We start from the raw sequence: 17,780 nt of genomic DNA, 5'->3' as shown, positions 1-17,780 counted from the left end.
AGTAGAGATAAACCCTTTTCCATGTATTGGGTATTTGTATTTCCTCAACAGTGATTTACCTTTCTATGTCCTTTATGCCTATTGAGTTCTTAATGCTTTTCTTATTAATCTACATTATTTTTTCATAAGTTACATGTTAATACTTTTTAATATTTTGTGTACTATATATTTTTTGAAGTGAATTTTTTTCTGATTTGAACAAATTGTTATTCCTAAAACTGTCTTTTGAGTAAATGTTAAAGACTATATATTTATTTTAGTTAAGGCCTGTGCCTTTTCTTTTTTAGCATTGTCAATGTGTTTGTTTTCACTCACAGGGAAAAACATCAGAAGCTCTTGCAAAGCTAATTTCACTACAGGCTACAGAGGCGACTGTTGTAACTCTTGGCTCTGATAATATTCTCCTGAGGTATTTATCTTCATTCCTTCCCCCTTCTCTTTTTTTTTAAGTTTTTTGAAAAATTTCATGTGTACACAGAAGTAGAAGAAAGATTATCAATACCCATATAATCTGTCTCCTGGAGTTGACAGTTATTCACCTTTTGCCATACTTATCTGTTCATTTTATCTTTCTTTCTGTTATTGCAGTAATATTTTAAAGCCAACCCAAGCTATGGTTTTACTGCTAAATATTCCTATAATGTCTCTAAAAAAGGCACATACTCTTTTTTTATAGTTACAGAGAGAAAGCGGGGGGGGTGGGGGAGGCAGTGTCTTCCATCTTCTGGTTCATTCCTCCACAGGCTGTAATGGCTGGGGCTGGTCCAAAGCCAGGAGCCAGGAGCTTCTTCTTGGTCTCGCACATGGGTGCAGGGGCCCAAGCACTTGAGTCGTCCTCCTCTGCTTTCTCAGGCCATTAACAGGGAGCTGGATTGGAAGTGGAGCAGCCAGGACTCAAACTGGCAACCATATGGGATGCCAGCATTGCAGATAGAGGCTTAACCCTCTACACTCACAGCGCCAGCCCCAGCACATATTCTTATATAATGATAGTACCACGTGTGGTACCTCAATAATTTCTTCTTATCGTGTAATACCCAGCCCACATCCATATTTCTCCTGTTGTCTCCAAAATATTCTAAGTCTCTTTGTTTGAATTATAATTTTGAAAGGTCTAGTCATCATTACATTGCATTTCTTTTAGTCTAGAACAGCTTCTCTCACCCATTCTCCTCCCCCGCAACAATACAGTTGACTTGCTGAAGGAACAGCCATCATTTGTTCTATAGAATATCCCACAATCTGAATTTGTCTCTTTGCTTCCTTGTGGTGTAATTTAACTTTTCCATAAGTCTTATGTTACTTGTAAATGGGAAGTTAGAGCTAAAGGTTTGACTAGATTTTAGTCTTTTACATTTCTCATTGTTATATTCACAAAATTGTTTAGGTACGTTTATACAATAAATACATTATAGTTAAATAAACTCATTACATTATTTTTTAAGGCTTTCACTTATCTATTCAATTAACATTCAACAAATATTTAGAATACCTACTGTGTGCCAGGTATTGTGCTGTTTACAAGCAATGAGCAAGACTAATATAGTCATTTCTGGCTTAAATGTTACTTTTAGCTTCCACCAGTAGTAACTATGGTAGTAATTATCATAAACTTGACATGCACCAAAAAAAAATTCATGGAGATGTGAGGGTGAGAAGCATGTTGTCATGGTGATTTCTATGTTGACTTATATCCAGTGAAGAACAAGTGGACGTGGAACTAGTACAACGTGGAGACATCATTAAAGTAGTTCCAGGAGGCAAATTTCCAGTGGATGGCCGTGTTATTGAAGGACATTCCATGGTGGATGAGTCCCTCATCACAGGTATGTTCTTTCAGAGGCTCATGACATAAAAGTGAAGTGAATCTAAAGTGTTAATGACAAATAGACATAAAAAGAGAAGAGCTTTTTGTAGACACTGTGAATAAGTAAATTGTGATCCATATGAATATGAGTTGTTTTTCAAGACTGTATGAAAACAGTCCTCAGATTAACTTTGTGATTTTAGTTATGCTCTATAAGACTCTTCTCACTGAAGATTGTTAATTACTAGAATACTATAATGAAAAGAAGTTGTATCCCTTTTCCTGTGGAGCCTGCTACACTTTGGCAAATTTTTCTGGGCAGATACTTATTCTACCTTCCTTCTCTAAAAAGACTGGTCTAGTCTGAGCTAGGATAGGACACCAGGTTTTCCACATCAGAGTCCACTCTAAGAGAGTAGCCCTGGAGTAGCTGTAGAGATCTTAGATAACTCAGGCCAGTTAACACCTTTCCTACCTCAACCTCAAGATAATTCCAGAAGAGGTTCAGCTTATGGACCAGGTGTAAATAACTTAGGCCTCTTGTGTTTCTCAATAAGAGTACTTTTGCCAATTTGGATGGGAAAATTCTTAGTTTAGTGTCCCCAACCCTGGCCCACTAAATTGTAGTAGCAGCACCACATATCACCCTCTAGTCGAACAAAAACATAAACTCCCTCCCACATTTCTAAATGCTCCTGCAGAACAGGTTGAGTTCCACTGATATAGGACTAGAGTAAAGCTCCAAAGTGCCGACAAGAACTTAGTTAACATTAATAACATACGGCTTTTCACAGTTGAAGATGTGGGTGCATAGGTTTGGCCTAGAACTGACAAAGGAAAAGGGAGGGCAACTTTCGCTGGGGCATTCATCCAGATGCTATTTCATGAAGTCAAAACCTGCTTTCTAGACATTTTTGACAACTAACAAATAGTGGTATGTTTCAAAATAGTGATCATTCATGTCCCCTAAATCTTTACTCTTCATACAGGGGAGGCAATGCCTGTGGCTAAGAAACCTGGCAGCACAGTGATTGCTGGTTCCATTAATCAGAATGGGTCACTTCTTATCCGGGCAACCCATGTTGGAGCAGACACAACCCTTTCTCAAATTGTGAAACTTGTGGAGGAGGCACAGACATCAAAGGTAACATAACTCCCTAGGAGAAACGAAGTATTTTTTTAAAGTCTTCTCAGTATAAACCTTGATTCCTTTGATAAATGTTTCACTAGCTTACAGTTGATTAAAAATATTTCTGTTTTTGCCAGCTACCCAGTACATAGACTTTATTCAGTGTTAGAAAAGGAGACTTTGATGTACTTACTATTATTATTTTTAATTCTAGGCTCCTATTCAGCAGTTTGCAGACAAACTCAGTGGCTACTTTGTTCCTTTTATTGTTTTTGTTTCCATTGCTACCCTGGTGGTATGGATTATAATTGGATTTTTGAATTTTGAAATTGTGGAAACCTACTTTCCTGTAAGTGACTTGTAACATCTCTTTACTAAATACAAAATGATTTCTGAATCTTTTGCACATGTAATTAAGTGGAAATAGCTTTAATAATTACCAGCTTCTTTAAGGGACTAAGAATAAGGAGAGGATAAGAATAATATTTGCATTTCTGTAAGTAAAAAAAGTTTTCTTTGGGGAAATTTTTTTCATTATGACTTACGATTTTCAAAAACAAGTAGGCTCATCTCTAGCATGATATTGCTGTCACAAAGATCTGTCGATGTATTGAAGAACACCTCGGGATCTCAGCTCTGCCATTCACCTTTAGTGTGATCTTAGACCACTTAATTGCTCTCTGAACTTCAGTTTCCTTATTCATAAAGTGAGGCTTTAATAATGCCCATTCTGTGTAACTTGCAGTTGTTGTGAAGGTTAAATGCGATAATATATCAGCAGTGTCTTGCAATTTATTAAATGCTTTACAAATCTAAGATACCATTAGTGTGCTATCTCATCTAGTTCTCTGATGGTCTCTAAAATAGGGTGTCATAGAGTGGACCTGGACTGTGCCTCAAATTGAATATATATCCTTTAAGTTATCTACTTTCTTTTACCCTTAGTTTACTCATCTATAAGAGAAGGATAATAAAACCCAAGTTATGGGATTGGAATTAGTGTGGGGGAAAGCAGACAGCCCAGGTGAAAACATAAATGTCTGATAGATATGGAAGCATCAGCCTAGATGTCTGTGAAGGTCCCTTCCGACTGTTTCTGTATAGATCTATAACTCTTAGAGAAACATTTAATTTAAATATTTGAGAACTCAGGAGGAACCTAGCACCATAAAATCATCACTACTGAGAAGTCTAACTTTGTTGTATCTGTTGTTTTAAAAAATGCCATGCTGCACAGTGTCATGCTGTTTGTTGCCTCAGTTAAAGAACAGAATCACAAAAAAATAACCTATATGTCTATTCCATGCTCTGGTCATTAGTATAATATAAAAATTTATTTAAATGAGCTACATTGGTTAAGACATTGAATAAGAGGATTGTTGGAAAGTGTTTTGGAATGTGTAGCCTTCTGGAATTTGTCTCATGAGGTCAGGGTTCAGGAGGTCTGAGGAGATTTTCTCTAAAATTCCCAGTTGTATTTTTCCTCTGCAGCAAACACTCAAGGTGACTAAGAGCTTAACTAGCAGATATACTGGTTTCATATTCTTATGTCCAATTTTTTTTCTGAAATATGGTTAAGCTCCCTTTTATGCTGCATGGTTTATTTCATTTTTTTTAATTGCATGAAAGGCAGGCTTATGGTCTTAGTATACAGTGGTTCAGGATTCTATTTGCTTAGGATCATATTTATTGAGAATTATCTCCCATGTTTGCAAGTGTTCCTGAAAATCCCTAATAAAATCACTTACTCAGTATGAGGCAAGAAAAGAGTAGAATCTTATGTTTCTTATATTCCCTCAGAGTTTTTAGCTCTGAAATAATAAAAACTGAAATCTTTATTTTAGGACTATCACTTGTTTATCAGTTTTGTCATAATTTCCTATATTCACAAAAAAGTGTTTCCTTACTAGTAACCTATATGTTGGTAGCTAGGTAAGGTATACAATTCTAAAATTGTGATTTTATTTATTTTTATGTGTTAAAAAATATCTTTTATTTGAAAGGCACAGTGACATCCCTTCTGTCCACTCATTGTACTCCCCAAATGCACACAACAGCTATGGTTGGGCCAGGCTGAAACCAGGAGCCACATGAGTTGTCCATGTGGTTGGCCAGAACCCAAGCACTTGTATCATTGTCCACTGCCTCCGAGGTGCATTAGCAGGAGGCTGGATCAGAAGCCACTGAGTAGCCAGCACTCTGCTATGGGATGTGGGCATCCCAAGTGGTGGCTTAATCCCCTGCACCACAACATCTGCCCCAAATTGTGGTTTAATTTAAATAGGTTTCAGCTTTGTTTATATAGCTGTAAGTCAATAACCAAAATTTGTTCCTCTCTTCTAAAGGGCTACAATAGAAGTATCTCCCGAACAGAAACGATAATACGCTTTGCTTTCCAAGCCTCTATCACAGTTCTGTGTATTGCATGTCCTTGTTCACTGGGACTGGCCACTCCAACTGCTGTGATGGTGGGCACAGGAGTAGGTGCTCAAAATGGCATACTAATCAAAGGTGGAGAGCCACTGGAGATGGCTCATAAGGTAAGGCAACTCCCAGAAATAAGATTTATCCCATTCACACTGGCAAAAGCACCCCTACTGAGAAACGGAGTTCTAAGTTTTTTATACCTGGTCCATAAACTGAGCCTTTTATGGAAATATCCTGGCTGGTGCCACGGCTCACTAGGCTAATCCTCCGCCTTGCGGCACCAGCACACCGGGTTCTAGTCCCGGTCAGGGCGCCGGATTCTGTCCCGGTTGCCCCTCTTCCAGGCCAGCTCTCTGCTGTGGCCAGGGAGTGCAGTGGAGGATGGCCCAAGTGCTTGGGCCCTGCACCCCATGGGAGACCAGGGTAAGTACCTGACTCCTGCCATCGGATCAGCACGGTGTGCCGGCCGCAGCGCGCCAGCTGCGGCAGCCATTGGAGGGTGAACCAACGGCAAAGGAAGACCTTTCTCTCTGTCTCTCTCTCTCTCACTGTCCACTCTGCCTGTCAAAAAAGAAAAAGAAAAAGAAAAAGAAATATCCTGCAGTTGAGGTAGGAAGACTGGCCCGAGTTATCTAAGATCTCTAAAGCTACTCCGGAGCTACTCTGTTAGAGTGGACCTTGCTGTGGAAAACTTGGTGTCCTGTCTTAGCTCACACTAGACCAGTCATTCTAGGGAGGAAGGTAGAATAGGAATTTGCCCAGGAAAATTTGCCAGTCTAGTAGGTTTCTAACCTATCTTTGTGATTCTGTACTTGTACTCTTCAGCTGGAGCTAGCGCCTGCAACTTCAGTGCAGCTTTTTTGTGTTTGCTGCCACCAGCTGGCAGGCTGTGGCTATGACCTCAGGAATATAATTCTTTCCCTGATCTCTATTAGGATTACCATAATAATCTCAATTGACTTCAACTAAAGCCATGTTCTTACCAGTGTGTTTGTAATATGAGGATATAAATGATATGCAGATATATGTAATAAATATAGACCATATATTAGAACAAATCTAGAACCTCTTCTAGCCAGTGAATAGAATTTTATAGAAAGTTTTTATTTTGATATAATTTTCAAAAAAAGCTGCAAGACTAGTTCAGGGACCTCCTGTATACCCTTTACTGCAGCTATAGAACTCTTTTTTTCCAATAACAAGGTCATTTTCTTTTTAAAAAGATTTATTTATTTATTTATTTGAAAAGTAGAGGAACAGGGAGAAAGGGAAAGAAAGGGAGGAAAAGAGTGAGTGAGCGAGCACATTCCCATATACAGGTTAAGTCCCCAATGCCACAACACCAGGGTTTAGCCAGGCTGAACTCAGTATCCAGCGACTCCATCTACATCTCCCACATGGGTGGCAGGGGCCCAAATACTTGGTCCATTTTCTGCTGCCTTCCCAGGCACATTAGCAGGAAGCAGGGTGGGAAGTGGGGCAGCCAGGACTCAAACCAGCATTCTGATAATGGTTTACTGGTGTTGCAAGCTGCAGGTTAACCCATTGTACCATAACATCAGCCCCAAGGACATTTTTTTGTGTGTGGGCACAGTACAGTTATCAAAATCATGAAATTGATATTGGAGACTGGTATTGTGGCATAGTGGGTAAAACTGCTCCCTGGGACTTCGGCACCCCACGTGGGCACCAGTTTGAGTCCTGACTGCTTCACTTCCCATCCAGCTTCCTGCTAATGGCCTGAGAAAGCAGCAGAGAATAGCCCAACTACCTTGGCCCCTGCCGCCCACGTGGGAGACCCAAAGACGCTCCCGATTCCTGGCTTCCGCTTGTGCAGTTCTGGCCGTTGCAGCCATCTGAGAAATGAACCAGTGGGTGGAAGATCTCTCCCCACCCCACCTCACCCACTCTGTAACTCTGAATTTCAAAATAAATAAATCATTTTTTAAAAAAGAAATTTATATTGACATGATACTGTTCACAAATCTGTAGTCCTTGTTCCAGTTTGCTCAGTTGTCTCAATGATGTCCTTTATATATGTCTAGTTTTTTCTCTTGTCCAGAATCATGCTTTGTATACCTCTTTCACCTTGGTTCCTCGGGCTATTAATTTTTCAAGATTCTTTTTCTGAGTTTACTGTAAAGTGGATGTGTTCTCCAATTCCAGACTCTTCTTTTTCCCTTCTCTGGACTGAATTTTTCCACATTGGTTCCCAGAACTGTCTCAGTCAGCTTTAACCAGTAAAGCCAAAGCCACTCAGCAGGTCTTAGCTGTGCTCACTTCAACTAAATTACTTACTTTTCTCCTTATATTCATCACCTACTGCCCACATTTTCCCCAAAGATCTTTATTTTGTTAGTATTGAAACTTTTCTGTTTTACCTGGAGGCACTAGGGTCTCTCTTAATTACCTATTGACAGTTAACCTTGCACAATTAGCTCTAGTTGTCTGACATCCTGGTATATTCACAGTCATGGAGGGTGGTGGTAACAAGGCATAATAACTAAGAGTAGTTCTTCTCTTATTTTCCCTTTATTTTCTTCTCCCCAAGGCAGTTTACGAAGTCAAATCAAGTCAAAGGTCAATTTATTAAGAAACAAAATAGTAATCTGTCAAATGAAATCTTTTACTCATTTCTGGAAGGTTGATGTTAAGGATTATCAAGTCATTTAGATGCATTGTATTTTAATTTTCTTACAGGTAAAGGTAGTGGTATTTGATAAGACTGGAACCATTACTCATGGAACCCCAGTAGTAAATCAAGTCAAGGTTCTAGTGGAAAGTAACAAAATATCCCGTAATAAGATTCTGGCCATTGTGGGGACTGCTGAAAGTAACAGTGAACACCCTCTAGGAGCAGCTATAACCAAATACTGCAAGCAGGTACACTTGTTTTCCATGTTGATTAGCTTGATCACTTTCTGTAGGAATTACCCAGACCAAGTTCAGACTGCTGTTTGACTATGATTTACATATAGCATTGGTATGGGGCTAATGAGACTTGTTTTTTTCTCATCTTATACAAGGCATCTTTGGAAATTCATGGGAAATGTGTATAGAACCAAAATAAGCCTACCTTTTAATTCCATTTTCCATGAACTTCTTGAAGTACACTTGTTTGACTTTGTTTCTTCGTACGGATGGTATAAAGATGAAAACAGAAATTAACTATAATCCTACCACGATGACCACTGTTGACATAAAAAATTGAAGTAGAAGTGATATTTATTTATGGTAGGAAAATGCAGATAGTTCAGAGAATTACATCATGAGAAATGAAAATCTCATTTCCTTACTGCTTTCATAATGCTTTTCTCCAGAGTTTAATAATTTTTATCCTGTTAACAGTGTTTTTAAATAAGAGCTTTATTGATGTAATAGTCTATATACTATAAAGTTAACCCTTTTAAAGTATACAGTTCAATAATTTTTATATGCCCCAACATTTATGTATTGATTATTTATTAACCTTTACACAGAAAAGGCATACTGTGACCAGACTTTGGTAACTTGTCAATTTTTATTTTATTAAATCAATTTTCCATATAGGTAAATACAGATCTGCCTCATTGTTTTTGAATAGCTGCATTGTATTCTGTTGTATGTCTGGGTTTTTGGCACTTACTATGTAACTTAACATCCTTGTCAGCTTTTGCAACTCTATCTCTAAGTGCCTATTTATGCAATTGTTACATCAAAAGATGCATGCAATTAAATGTTGATATAACCAATACTCATATGAGAGATTGTGCTAGTTTGTACCTGCACCAAAAGTTATAGGTACCTATTTCCCCACATTCTCATCAACATTTTTATAATTTAATAAATAAAAAGCATTTACTTGGTGGTTTGCTTTGTATTTCCCTAATTAGGAATAAGGCTGAGTATCTTTTTTTTATGTTTATTGGCTATTTGAATTTTTCTCTAATCTGCTTGTTTTCTTTGCCTATTTTTCCATAAGTTGTCATTTTGCATTGATTTATACAAGTTCTTTATGAATTATCTCACTTTAGTTTTATATTAAAAAATATGGCAGTTTCTACCATTGGTGTGGCCATTTTTTTATTTTTCTTTCCTTTTTACCAATTAATTGTTACTGACCAGGCTTCTTTACCCCCAAATCAAGCAACAGAGAGGATGAAGATACAAAGAGCCAGGAAACAATGATGGTCCTCAGAATTCTTTAGCTTGCTAAGGGCTCAGAATCAGGCTAGAGAGCACCCTGGTAACGAAAGGCCCTGGTTTTTGTTACACTTTGCCCTGTAGTGAAAAGAAAATCTGAATTGATTATAGAATTGAAAACATCACTTGATTCTCTGTTAGAAAGGTCAGAGAATATTGACAAAACTTCCATGTTTTCTAGAGTGGAATTGAAATAAATGATTCTGAGACTCTTCTGTAATTGTGAATGTCCTTCCCCTTATCAAAATCCACTTTGACAAAGGCAATGACTGACAGTTATATTCTAAACATTTAGAATTATTTAGGCATGTAACATGTGTCCAAACATTTAGAATTAATGAGGAGAGATGTTTCTCATCTCGCAAATGGATTACCTTGGATTATCAGTACAGCAGAGAAAACTCTTCTATTTCTTTCTATTAGGAGCTGGACACTGAAACCTTGGGTACTTGCATAGATTTCCAAGTTGTGCCAGGCTGTGGTATTAGCTGTAAAGTAACCAATATTGAAGGTTTGCTACGTAAGAATAACTGGAAGATAGAGGAAAATAATATTAAAAATGCATCCCTGGTTCAAATTGATGCAAGTAATGAACAGTCATCAACTTCATCTTCCATGATTATTGAGGTCCAGAACTCAAGTAAGTTAATTTTCTTTATAGTATTAATTATGGGGCATTATGAACAGATGTCTAACTTTATAACCCTGCGGCCGGCGCCGTGGCTCAGTAGGCTAATCCTCTGCCTGCGGCGCCGGCACACCGGGTTCTAGTCCCAGTCGGGGCACTGGATTCTGTCCCGGTTGCCCCTCTTCCAGGCCAGCTCTCTGCTGTGGCCCAGGAGTGCAGTGGAGGATGGCCCAAGTGCTTGGGCCCTGCACCCCATGGGAGACCAGGAGAAGCACTTGGCTCTTGCCTTCGGATCAGCGTGGTGCGCCGGCCGCGGCAGCCATTGGAAGGTGAACCAACGGCAAAAGGAAGACCTTTCTCTCTCTGTCTCTCTCTCTCTCACTGTCCACTCTGCCTGTCAAAATAAATAAATAAAAATTTAAAAAAAAGATTTAATGGCTTTATAACCCTGAACCGTCATATAAGAAGCAAAATTTGGCATCATGATTTCATTCTCTCAGTTTTGTCATGGGACATTTTTTAAAAAGATTTATTTATTTATTTATTTATTTAAAAGGCAGAGTTTGGAGGCCAAAGGGCAGCAGAGGCGGAGGTGGGGCGAGAGGATCCGCACGCTGCCAGTGAATCAGCCAGGGCTGTCCCCGCCCATGCTGCCTGGGAAAAATAAATAAATAAATAAATAAATAAATAAAAGGCAGAGTTACAGAGAGAGGGGTAAGACAGATAGAGAAACATCTTCCATTCACTGGTTCACTCCTCAAATGGCTGCAACAGCCAGGACTGGGCCAGTCCAAAGCCAGGAGCCAGGAACTCCATCCAGATCTCCCACGCAGGTGGCAGGAGCTCAGGCACTTGAGCCATCTTCCACTGCTTTCCCAAGTACATTGATAGGGAGCTGGATCAGAAGTCGAGCAGCCAGGACATGAACCAGTGTCCGTATAGGATGCTGGCATCTCAAGCAGTGGCTAAACCTACTGTGCCATAATGCTGGCCCCTACCATAGGCCTTCTGATCACTTCACTCAAGTTATTCAAGAACATTTTCCAAATGTGAGCATTGGGTGATGAAGTCTTCTTTTAGCTGATCTTCTGTGAGTCTTCATTTCTTTCACCCTACAGCTACTTTAAACCTTTTATATCTCTTAAAATATTATTTAAATTTTTATTAGCATGTAATACTTGTATATGTTTCTAGGAGACAGCACAATACTTCAGTATATACACAGCATACTGATCAAGCCAGGCAACTAGCTTGCCTTACCTTTGTGTTTGGAGACTACCAGCTCTCCTCCTCCAGTTTTTTATGCGGTATATAACACACTATTGTGAACTACAGTCACCTCACTGTATATATAACACTAGAACTTAGAACTGTCTGACTGTGTTTTGGTACCCATTATTTAGTCTTCCTCATTCAGCTCCTGATGCACAATAGATGTTTTTAATTGAATTGAATTGCTATGGCAGGTCAAAGGGAAAAACCTCACCAGGAAAGCAACATCTTGAAGAATATGATGAAGGTTGCTATTTGGAGAGGAGGGCTAATGACATTTTAGGTGAAGGCAACAATGAGTGCAAAGGCCCAGGCTAGGAAAAGCAGAGAATGTTCCTAGAAAATTTGTTGTAGCCTGTGTTCTACCAAAAATACGATTTAGTGACTGTGCAAGATTGGACAGGAAGAACTTGCCTTGTGGGGTTGTCATATTAAATGAACTTACTAAATGCTATTTCTGAAATTACTTTCAGATGCTCTTAATTCTCAGCAGTACAAAGTCCTCATTGGTAACCGGGAGTGGATGATTAGAAATGGCCTTGTCATTGGTAATGACGTAGATGCTTCCATGACTGAGCATGAAAGAAAAGGCCGGACTGCTGTATTGGTGGCAGTTGATGGTAAGGTTTTCCCTAAGTATGTTACGACTCAGTGTCATAGTCTCAGATATGGTTTTATGTGTATTTTTCAGAGAGTTCTAAACTCTAGGAGTTGTTCAAAACCAGCATGAATGAAAGGTGAAAATGTTAGCAACATACAATTACTATTGGTTAAGTGACAATTTTCTTGCCTTTACCTGCCTCTATTATTTTCTTCCCTCCCCTATGTTCAAATAAAAGCTAATCAAGAATTCTTTTCAAACCTAAAAATAATGTAACCAGAAAATAACAAAGAAAAATGACATTCTTAGTCCCATTATCATAACACAATATAAATTTTAATTTTATATAGTTTATTCCTCATTTTCTTGAAACATACATTTATAGAATTATACATATACTATTTCAATGGGTACATTTGATTGTATATAAATTTTACCTCAACAAGGTTGAATAAAAATCCAGATACTACTTTATGCTTTATTTTATTTGATAATATTTTCTCATGTTGCCATATTTTATTTTAGTATTATTTTTAAAGATTTATTTTTTACTTATTTGAAAGAGAGAGAAAGTGAGAGAGAGATCTTCCATCCCTGGTTCATTCCCCAAATGGTCACAACAGCCAGGTCTGGACCAGGCCAAAGCTGGGAACCAGGAGCCAGGAGCTTCTTCTGGGTCTCCCATGTGGGTGCAGAGGCCGAACCACTTGAGCCATCTTCTGCTGTTTTCCTAAGCACATTAACAGGGAGCTGGATCAGAAGTGGAGCAGCCAGGTCTTTAAACAGCACCCATATGGGGTGCCAGTGAGGCAGGAGGCAGCTTAACCTACTAAGCCACAATGCTGGCCCCCATATAATTTTATTTTAATGCTGCATAATTTATCAAACATACACATAATTAATCATTCCTATTGTTAGAAATTTAGGCCATTCCTAATATTTCACTATTATAAATAACATGACAATAAGTATCTTATATCTTTGAGGTTTTAGGTGCTTTTTTTTTCTAATTGTATTTATGTATTTGAGATGCAGAGTCACAGACAGAGGGAGAGACAGAGAAAGGTCTTCTATCCCCTGATTCACTCCCCAAACGGCCACAATGGCTGGAGATGGTCCAATCCAAAGCCAGGAGCCATGGATCTCCCACATGGGTGCAGGGGCCCAAGCACTGGGGCCATCTTACACTGCTTTCCTAGGCCATAGTCAGAGAGCTGGATTGGAAGAGGAGCAGCTAGGACATGAACTGGTGCCCATATGGGATGCCAGTGCTGCAGGTGGAGGCTTAGCCTACTACACCACAGCGCCAGCCACTAGGTGCTTTCTTTTGTTAATTCTTAAGGTAAATTTCTAGTTGTGAGATTACTCAGCATTTATAATCCTTCTAAGATATTATAGCAGTATCTTACCATGGCCTTCTTGGGTCAGGGAAGAAACAGAGAATACCATTTTACTTTTGTTATTGTGGTTTTTCTTTAAAGATTTATTTATTTATTTATTTGAAAAGCAGAGTTACAGAGAGGCAGAGGCAGAGAGAGAGAGAAAGAGAGAGAGAGAGAGGTCTTCCATCTTCTGGTTCACTCCCCAAATGGCCGCAACAGCCGGAGCTGGGCTAATTTGAAGCTAGGAGCCAGGAGCTTCTTCCAGGTCTCCCATGTGGGTATAGGAGCCCAAGGACGTGGACCATCCTCCACTGCTTTCCCAGGCCATAGCAGAGAGCTGGATCGGAAGTGGAGCAGCCAGACTTTAACCAGCACCCATATGGGATGCTGGCACTGCAGGTAGTGGCTTTACCCACTACACCACAAGGCTAGCCCCTTTACTTTTGTTTTTCTAAAATAGAATCAAAAGTACAGTGATTTTTTTTTCCTCCTAGTATAAAATGCCAGCTTTGTCTTCATTCACCTCCCTTCACCTTAAAATGAAGTGTTTTAATTTTCAGTTTGATTTGCCTTTAAATTAGCAAATGCATTTTGAGGTTATTGGAAAGTACATGTCCAAAGAAAAGAAAAGCATCTTTCACTATCTAGAAAACCAAGGTATCGCACAAGTTTTTTTTTTTTTTTGGTTTAAAGCTTGTGTGGGTCAGAGAACAACTTTGTATAATGAAATTCGTTTCTTTCTGGAATTTTAAATCAAAATATTATTCTCACTATGTTTCAAACTCTCCTGCTGTTTCCATATTAGATGAACTGTGCAGCTTGATAGCCATTGCTGACACAGTGAAGCCTGAGGCAGAATTGGCTGTCCATATTCTGAAATCCATGGGCTTAGAGGTAGTTCTGATGACTGGAGACAACAGTAAAACAGCCAGATCGATTGCATCTCAGGTAAGTGGTTTACTGAGCTGTTGGGATGGGAACATGTGATATCTTCTGATGCTTCATATACATTTTACTTCTTGTCTTCAGATGCTAAGAAATTCACAATGCCTGTTATTTTCATTAGCACTGAGTAGCCCTACCTAGTCCCTTGAAGAAGAATCAGCAGCCTATGCTGGAAGGACTTTGGGCTTTGTGTATTACTGTAGTCAGTGAAAAGGTATTTGCTTAGCTCGTGGGATGCCTGAGTGACATTGTATTCCCCTTCCTGTTGATGCTTCCTTTGAAATGTTGCTCGTATTCTTTGCCAGTGCTGCCAACCTAAGCCAGGCTCTCATCATCTCATGCCTGAAATATGACAATAGCTACATGCAAATCCTTTTCACATCCATCATGAATGCTACTGATGTATTTCCTGGTGTATCACTTTGACATAACCATTGTTTTGCTCCTGACCCCCACATTTGCCTTGCCTCCAAAGTTCTTCAGCCTTTTCTACTTTGGAAGGTCTTTCCTCTTCTAGTATATAACACAAGCAATTAATTTATTAATTTATTCTCATATAAAATAATACAGAAGGCTATGAAGTAAAAAATTTGTCATCCTTTTCCCATGCTCCCTTGCTAGTCCTCACCTCTCTGCTTTTTCATATGTGTGTATGTTCATATACAAATATATCACTGTGGTATTTTCAACATTGGTTGGGTCATTTTGTATAGATTATTCAATAGTTTGCTTTTTTTCACTTAATAGTATGCCTCAGATCTTTGTCTATGTCAGAACATATAAAGTTATTTCACTCCTTCTACATTGCTGTATGGACTTCTTTTTTTCTTAAAGATTTATTTTATTTATTTAAAAGAGTTAACAGAGAGAGAGAGAGAGATCTTCCATCCGTTGGTTCATTCTCCAGATGTTTGCAACAGCCAGACTGCGCTAGGCTGAAGCCAGGAGCTTCATCTGGGTTTCCCACATGGGTGGCAGGGGCCCAAGCACTAGAGCCATCTTCTACTGTTTTTCCATGGCCTTTAGCAGGGAGCTGGATCAGAAGTGGAACAGCTAGGACATGAACTGGCACCCATATGGGATGTTGGCATCGCAGGTGGTGGCTTTACCTGCCATACCAAGATGCTGGCCCCATGTGTGGACTTTGATTGTATGGATGTATCATAATTTATTTAACCAGTCCCCTGATGATGGACATTTAGGTGATTTTGAAAATGATGTTGCAAACAGGGCAGTAATGAACATTCTTGAACATGTGTTTAAAATATAGCTAGAAGTGGAATTTCTTGATCAAATGATGTGCCATGTAGAGGCTGCCAAATGCCCTCCAAAAAGAACCAATTTATACAATTACCAACAATGTGTGAGAGAGTTCACTCTTCTACATTATCACTGCATATTGTTGGTCTTCTAAAATCTAGATATGTAGGGGCCTGTGTCTAGCAGGTTGGGCTGCTGCCTGCATTGCTGGCATCCAATATGGGCACACCAGTTTGAGTCCCGGCTGCTCCACTTCTGATCTGGCTCCTTGCTAATGTGCCTGGGAAAGCAGAGGAAGATGGCCCAAGTACTTGGGCTCCTGCTACTGACATGGGAGTCCTGAATGGAGTTACAGGCTCCTGGCTTCAGCCTGGCCCAGCCTTGGCTATTGTGGCCATTTGGGGAGTGAACCAGCAGATGGCATCAATTCTCTCTCTCTCCCTCTCTCTCTCTCTCCCTCTCCCTCTCTCTATCTCTCCTCCTTCCCCCTCCCCTCCTCCTCCCCCTCCCCCTCCCCCTCTCCTTCTCCCTCTCTTTTTCCATAGCTCGCTCTCTCTCTCTGGCTCGCTCTCTCTCTCTCTCTCTCTCTCTGGCTCTCTCAAAGCCTTTCAAATCAAATCAATAAATCTTTAAAAATTGGGGAAAAATCTAGATATGTGGTGGGTGAAAAATGATGGCCCACTATTAGTTATGTTTCAGATACCCATTATTTCTTGAAATGAGTTGAGTTTGTTTTCTTCACATAGGTTGGCATTACAAAGGTGTTTGCTGAAGTTCTACCTTCTCACAAGGTTGCTAAGGTGAAGCAACTTCAGGAGGAGGGGAAACGGGTAGCAATGGTAGGAGATGGAATCAATGACTCCCCGGCTCTGGCCATGGCTAATGTTGGAATTGCCATAGGCACAGGTACAGATGTAGCCATTGAAGCAGCTGATGTGGTTTTGATAAGGGTAAGTCCTATGGTCTGACCTTTGAGGAGTGTGAGATGGATCACCATAGTCACTGATGGTGTTGTAAAGTATGTGGAGCACAGTGATTCTGGGCTAGTTCCCATGCTCCTAGCCATTGAGATTTTGAGAATTTGGGGTGAGAGTATGGGAAATCTTACTAACTGCCTCCTAACATTCTCAGTCTAGCCAAGCAAGTAAAAATGATATGCTTCCAGCATGAAGAATGAGTTAGGAATGTATTTGTAATAAAATCTTCAAAAAATATTTGTTGACATTCTTTCAATGAGATTTAATCCCTGTACCAGCATATAACCCTAAAAGTATTTTCAGGACCTTGAGAAAAATTCCTGAAAATCATCTTCCATGGCTGACTCAAAGTTTTAGCAATATATGAAATTTGTAGTTAACTTACAAATTACCCCAAGGTACGCATAATCTTTAATATATGCAGTATCAAATGCAAAAATTACTAGTTAAATTAGAGTCTCTGGCCGGCGCCGCGGCTCATTAGGCTAATCCTCCACCTTGCGGCGCTGGCACACTGGGTTCTAGTCCCGGTCAGGGCGCTGGATTCTGTCCCGGTTGCCCCTTTTCCAGGCCAGCTCTCTGCTGTGGCCAGGGAGTGCAGTGGAGGATGGCCCAAGTCCTTGGGCCCTGCACCCCATGGGAGACCAGGATAAGTACCTGGCTCCTACCATCGGATCAGCATGGTGCGCTGGCCGCGGCAGCCATTGGAAGGTGAACCAACGGCAAAGGAAGACCTTTCTCTCTGTCTCTCTCACTGTCCACTCTGCCTGTCAAAAAATAAAAAAAAAAAAATAAAAAAAATTAGAGTCTCTAATATCACAAATATTTCTGTTTTCAGAATGATCTTCTGGATGTAGTGGCGAGCATTGACTTGTCAAGGAAGACAGTCAAGAGGATTCGGATAAATTTTGTCTTTGCTCTAATTTATAATCTGGTCGGAATTCCCATAGCTGCTGGTATGTGACTAGTATTACTTTAATCTACTGAAGTCTTTAGAGACCCAACATTTTGGAAGTTTAGTCTTCTTACTATTTGTTTTGAGTTTAGTTTTTATATGTAGCCCACTGGTATGTTGACAAGTAATGTTAAAATAGTTTTGATTTTCTTTTTTTTTTTTTTTTTGAAAGATTTATTTATTTATTTGAAAGTCAGAGTTACACAGAGAGAGGA

At 39.6% G+C, this 17,780-nt stretch overlaps 1 protein-coding gene across 3 annotated transcripts in view; it reads left to right on the top strand.

Annotated features, from left to right (window-relative positions):
• ATP7A (ATPase copper transporting alpha) overlaps positions 1 to 17,780 on the top strand; it is a 119,070-nt gene that overhangs the window by 94,471 nt on the left and 6,819 nt on the right. For all 3 annotated transcript variants that reach the window (XM_002720131.5, XM_051827358.2, XM_051827359.2), the window contains 11 exons: positions 318 to 409; positions 1,699 to 1,826; positions 2,797 to 2,951; positions 3,151 to 3,285; positions 5,282 to 5,476; positions 8,064 to 8,246; positions 9,969 to 10,185; positions 11,919 to 12,065; positions 14,234 to 14,376; positions 16,380 to 16,583; positions 17,449 to 17,566. In XM_002720131.5, coding sequence (XP_002720177.2) covers positions 318 to 409; positions 1,699 to 1,826; positions 2,797 to 2,951; positions 3,151 to 3,285; positions 5,282 to 5,476; positions 8,064 to 8,246; positions 9,969 to 10,185; positions 11,919 to 12,065; positions 14,234 to 14,376; positions 16,380 to 16,583; positions 17,449 to 17,566 — 1,717 coding nt within the window. The remainder of the gene's footprint in view (positions 1 to 317; positions 410 to 1,698; positions 1,827 to 2,796; positions 2,952 to 3,150; positions 3,286 to 5,281; positions 5,477 to 8,063; positions 8,247 to 9,968; positions 10,186 to 11,918; positions 12,066 to 14,233; positions 14,377 to 16,379; positions 16,584 to 17,448; positions 17,567 to 17,780) is intronic.

This window comes from Oryctolagus cuniculus, chromosome X (assembly GCF_964237555.1).
Source record: "Oryctolagus cuniculus chromosome X, mOryCun1.1, whole genome shotgun sequence".
NCBI classification, from domain to species: domain Eukaryota; kingdom Metazoa; phylum Chordata; class Mammalia; order Lagomorpha; family Leporidae; genus Oryctolagus; species Oryctolagus cuniculus.
The sequence above is the reverse complement of the archived record's forward strand: the minus strand, read 5'-3'. Positions and strand labels throughout refer to the sequence as shown.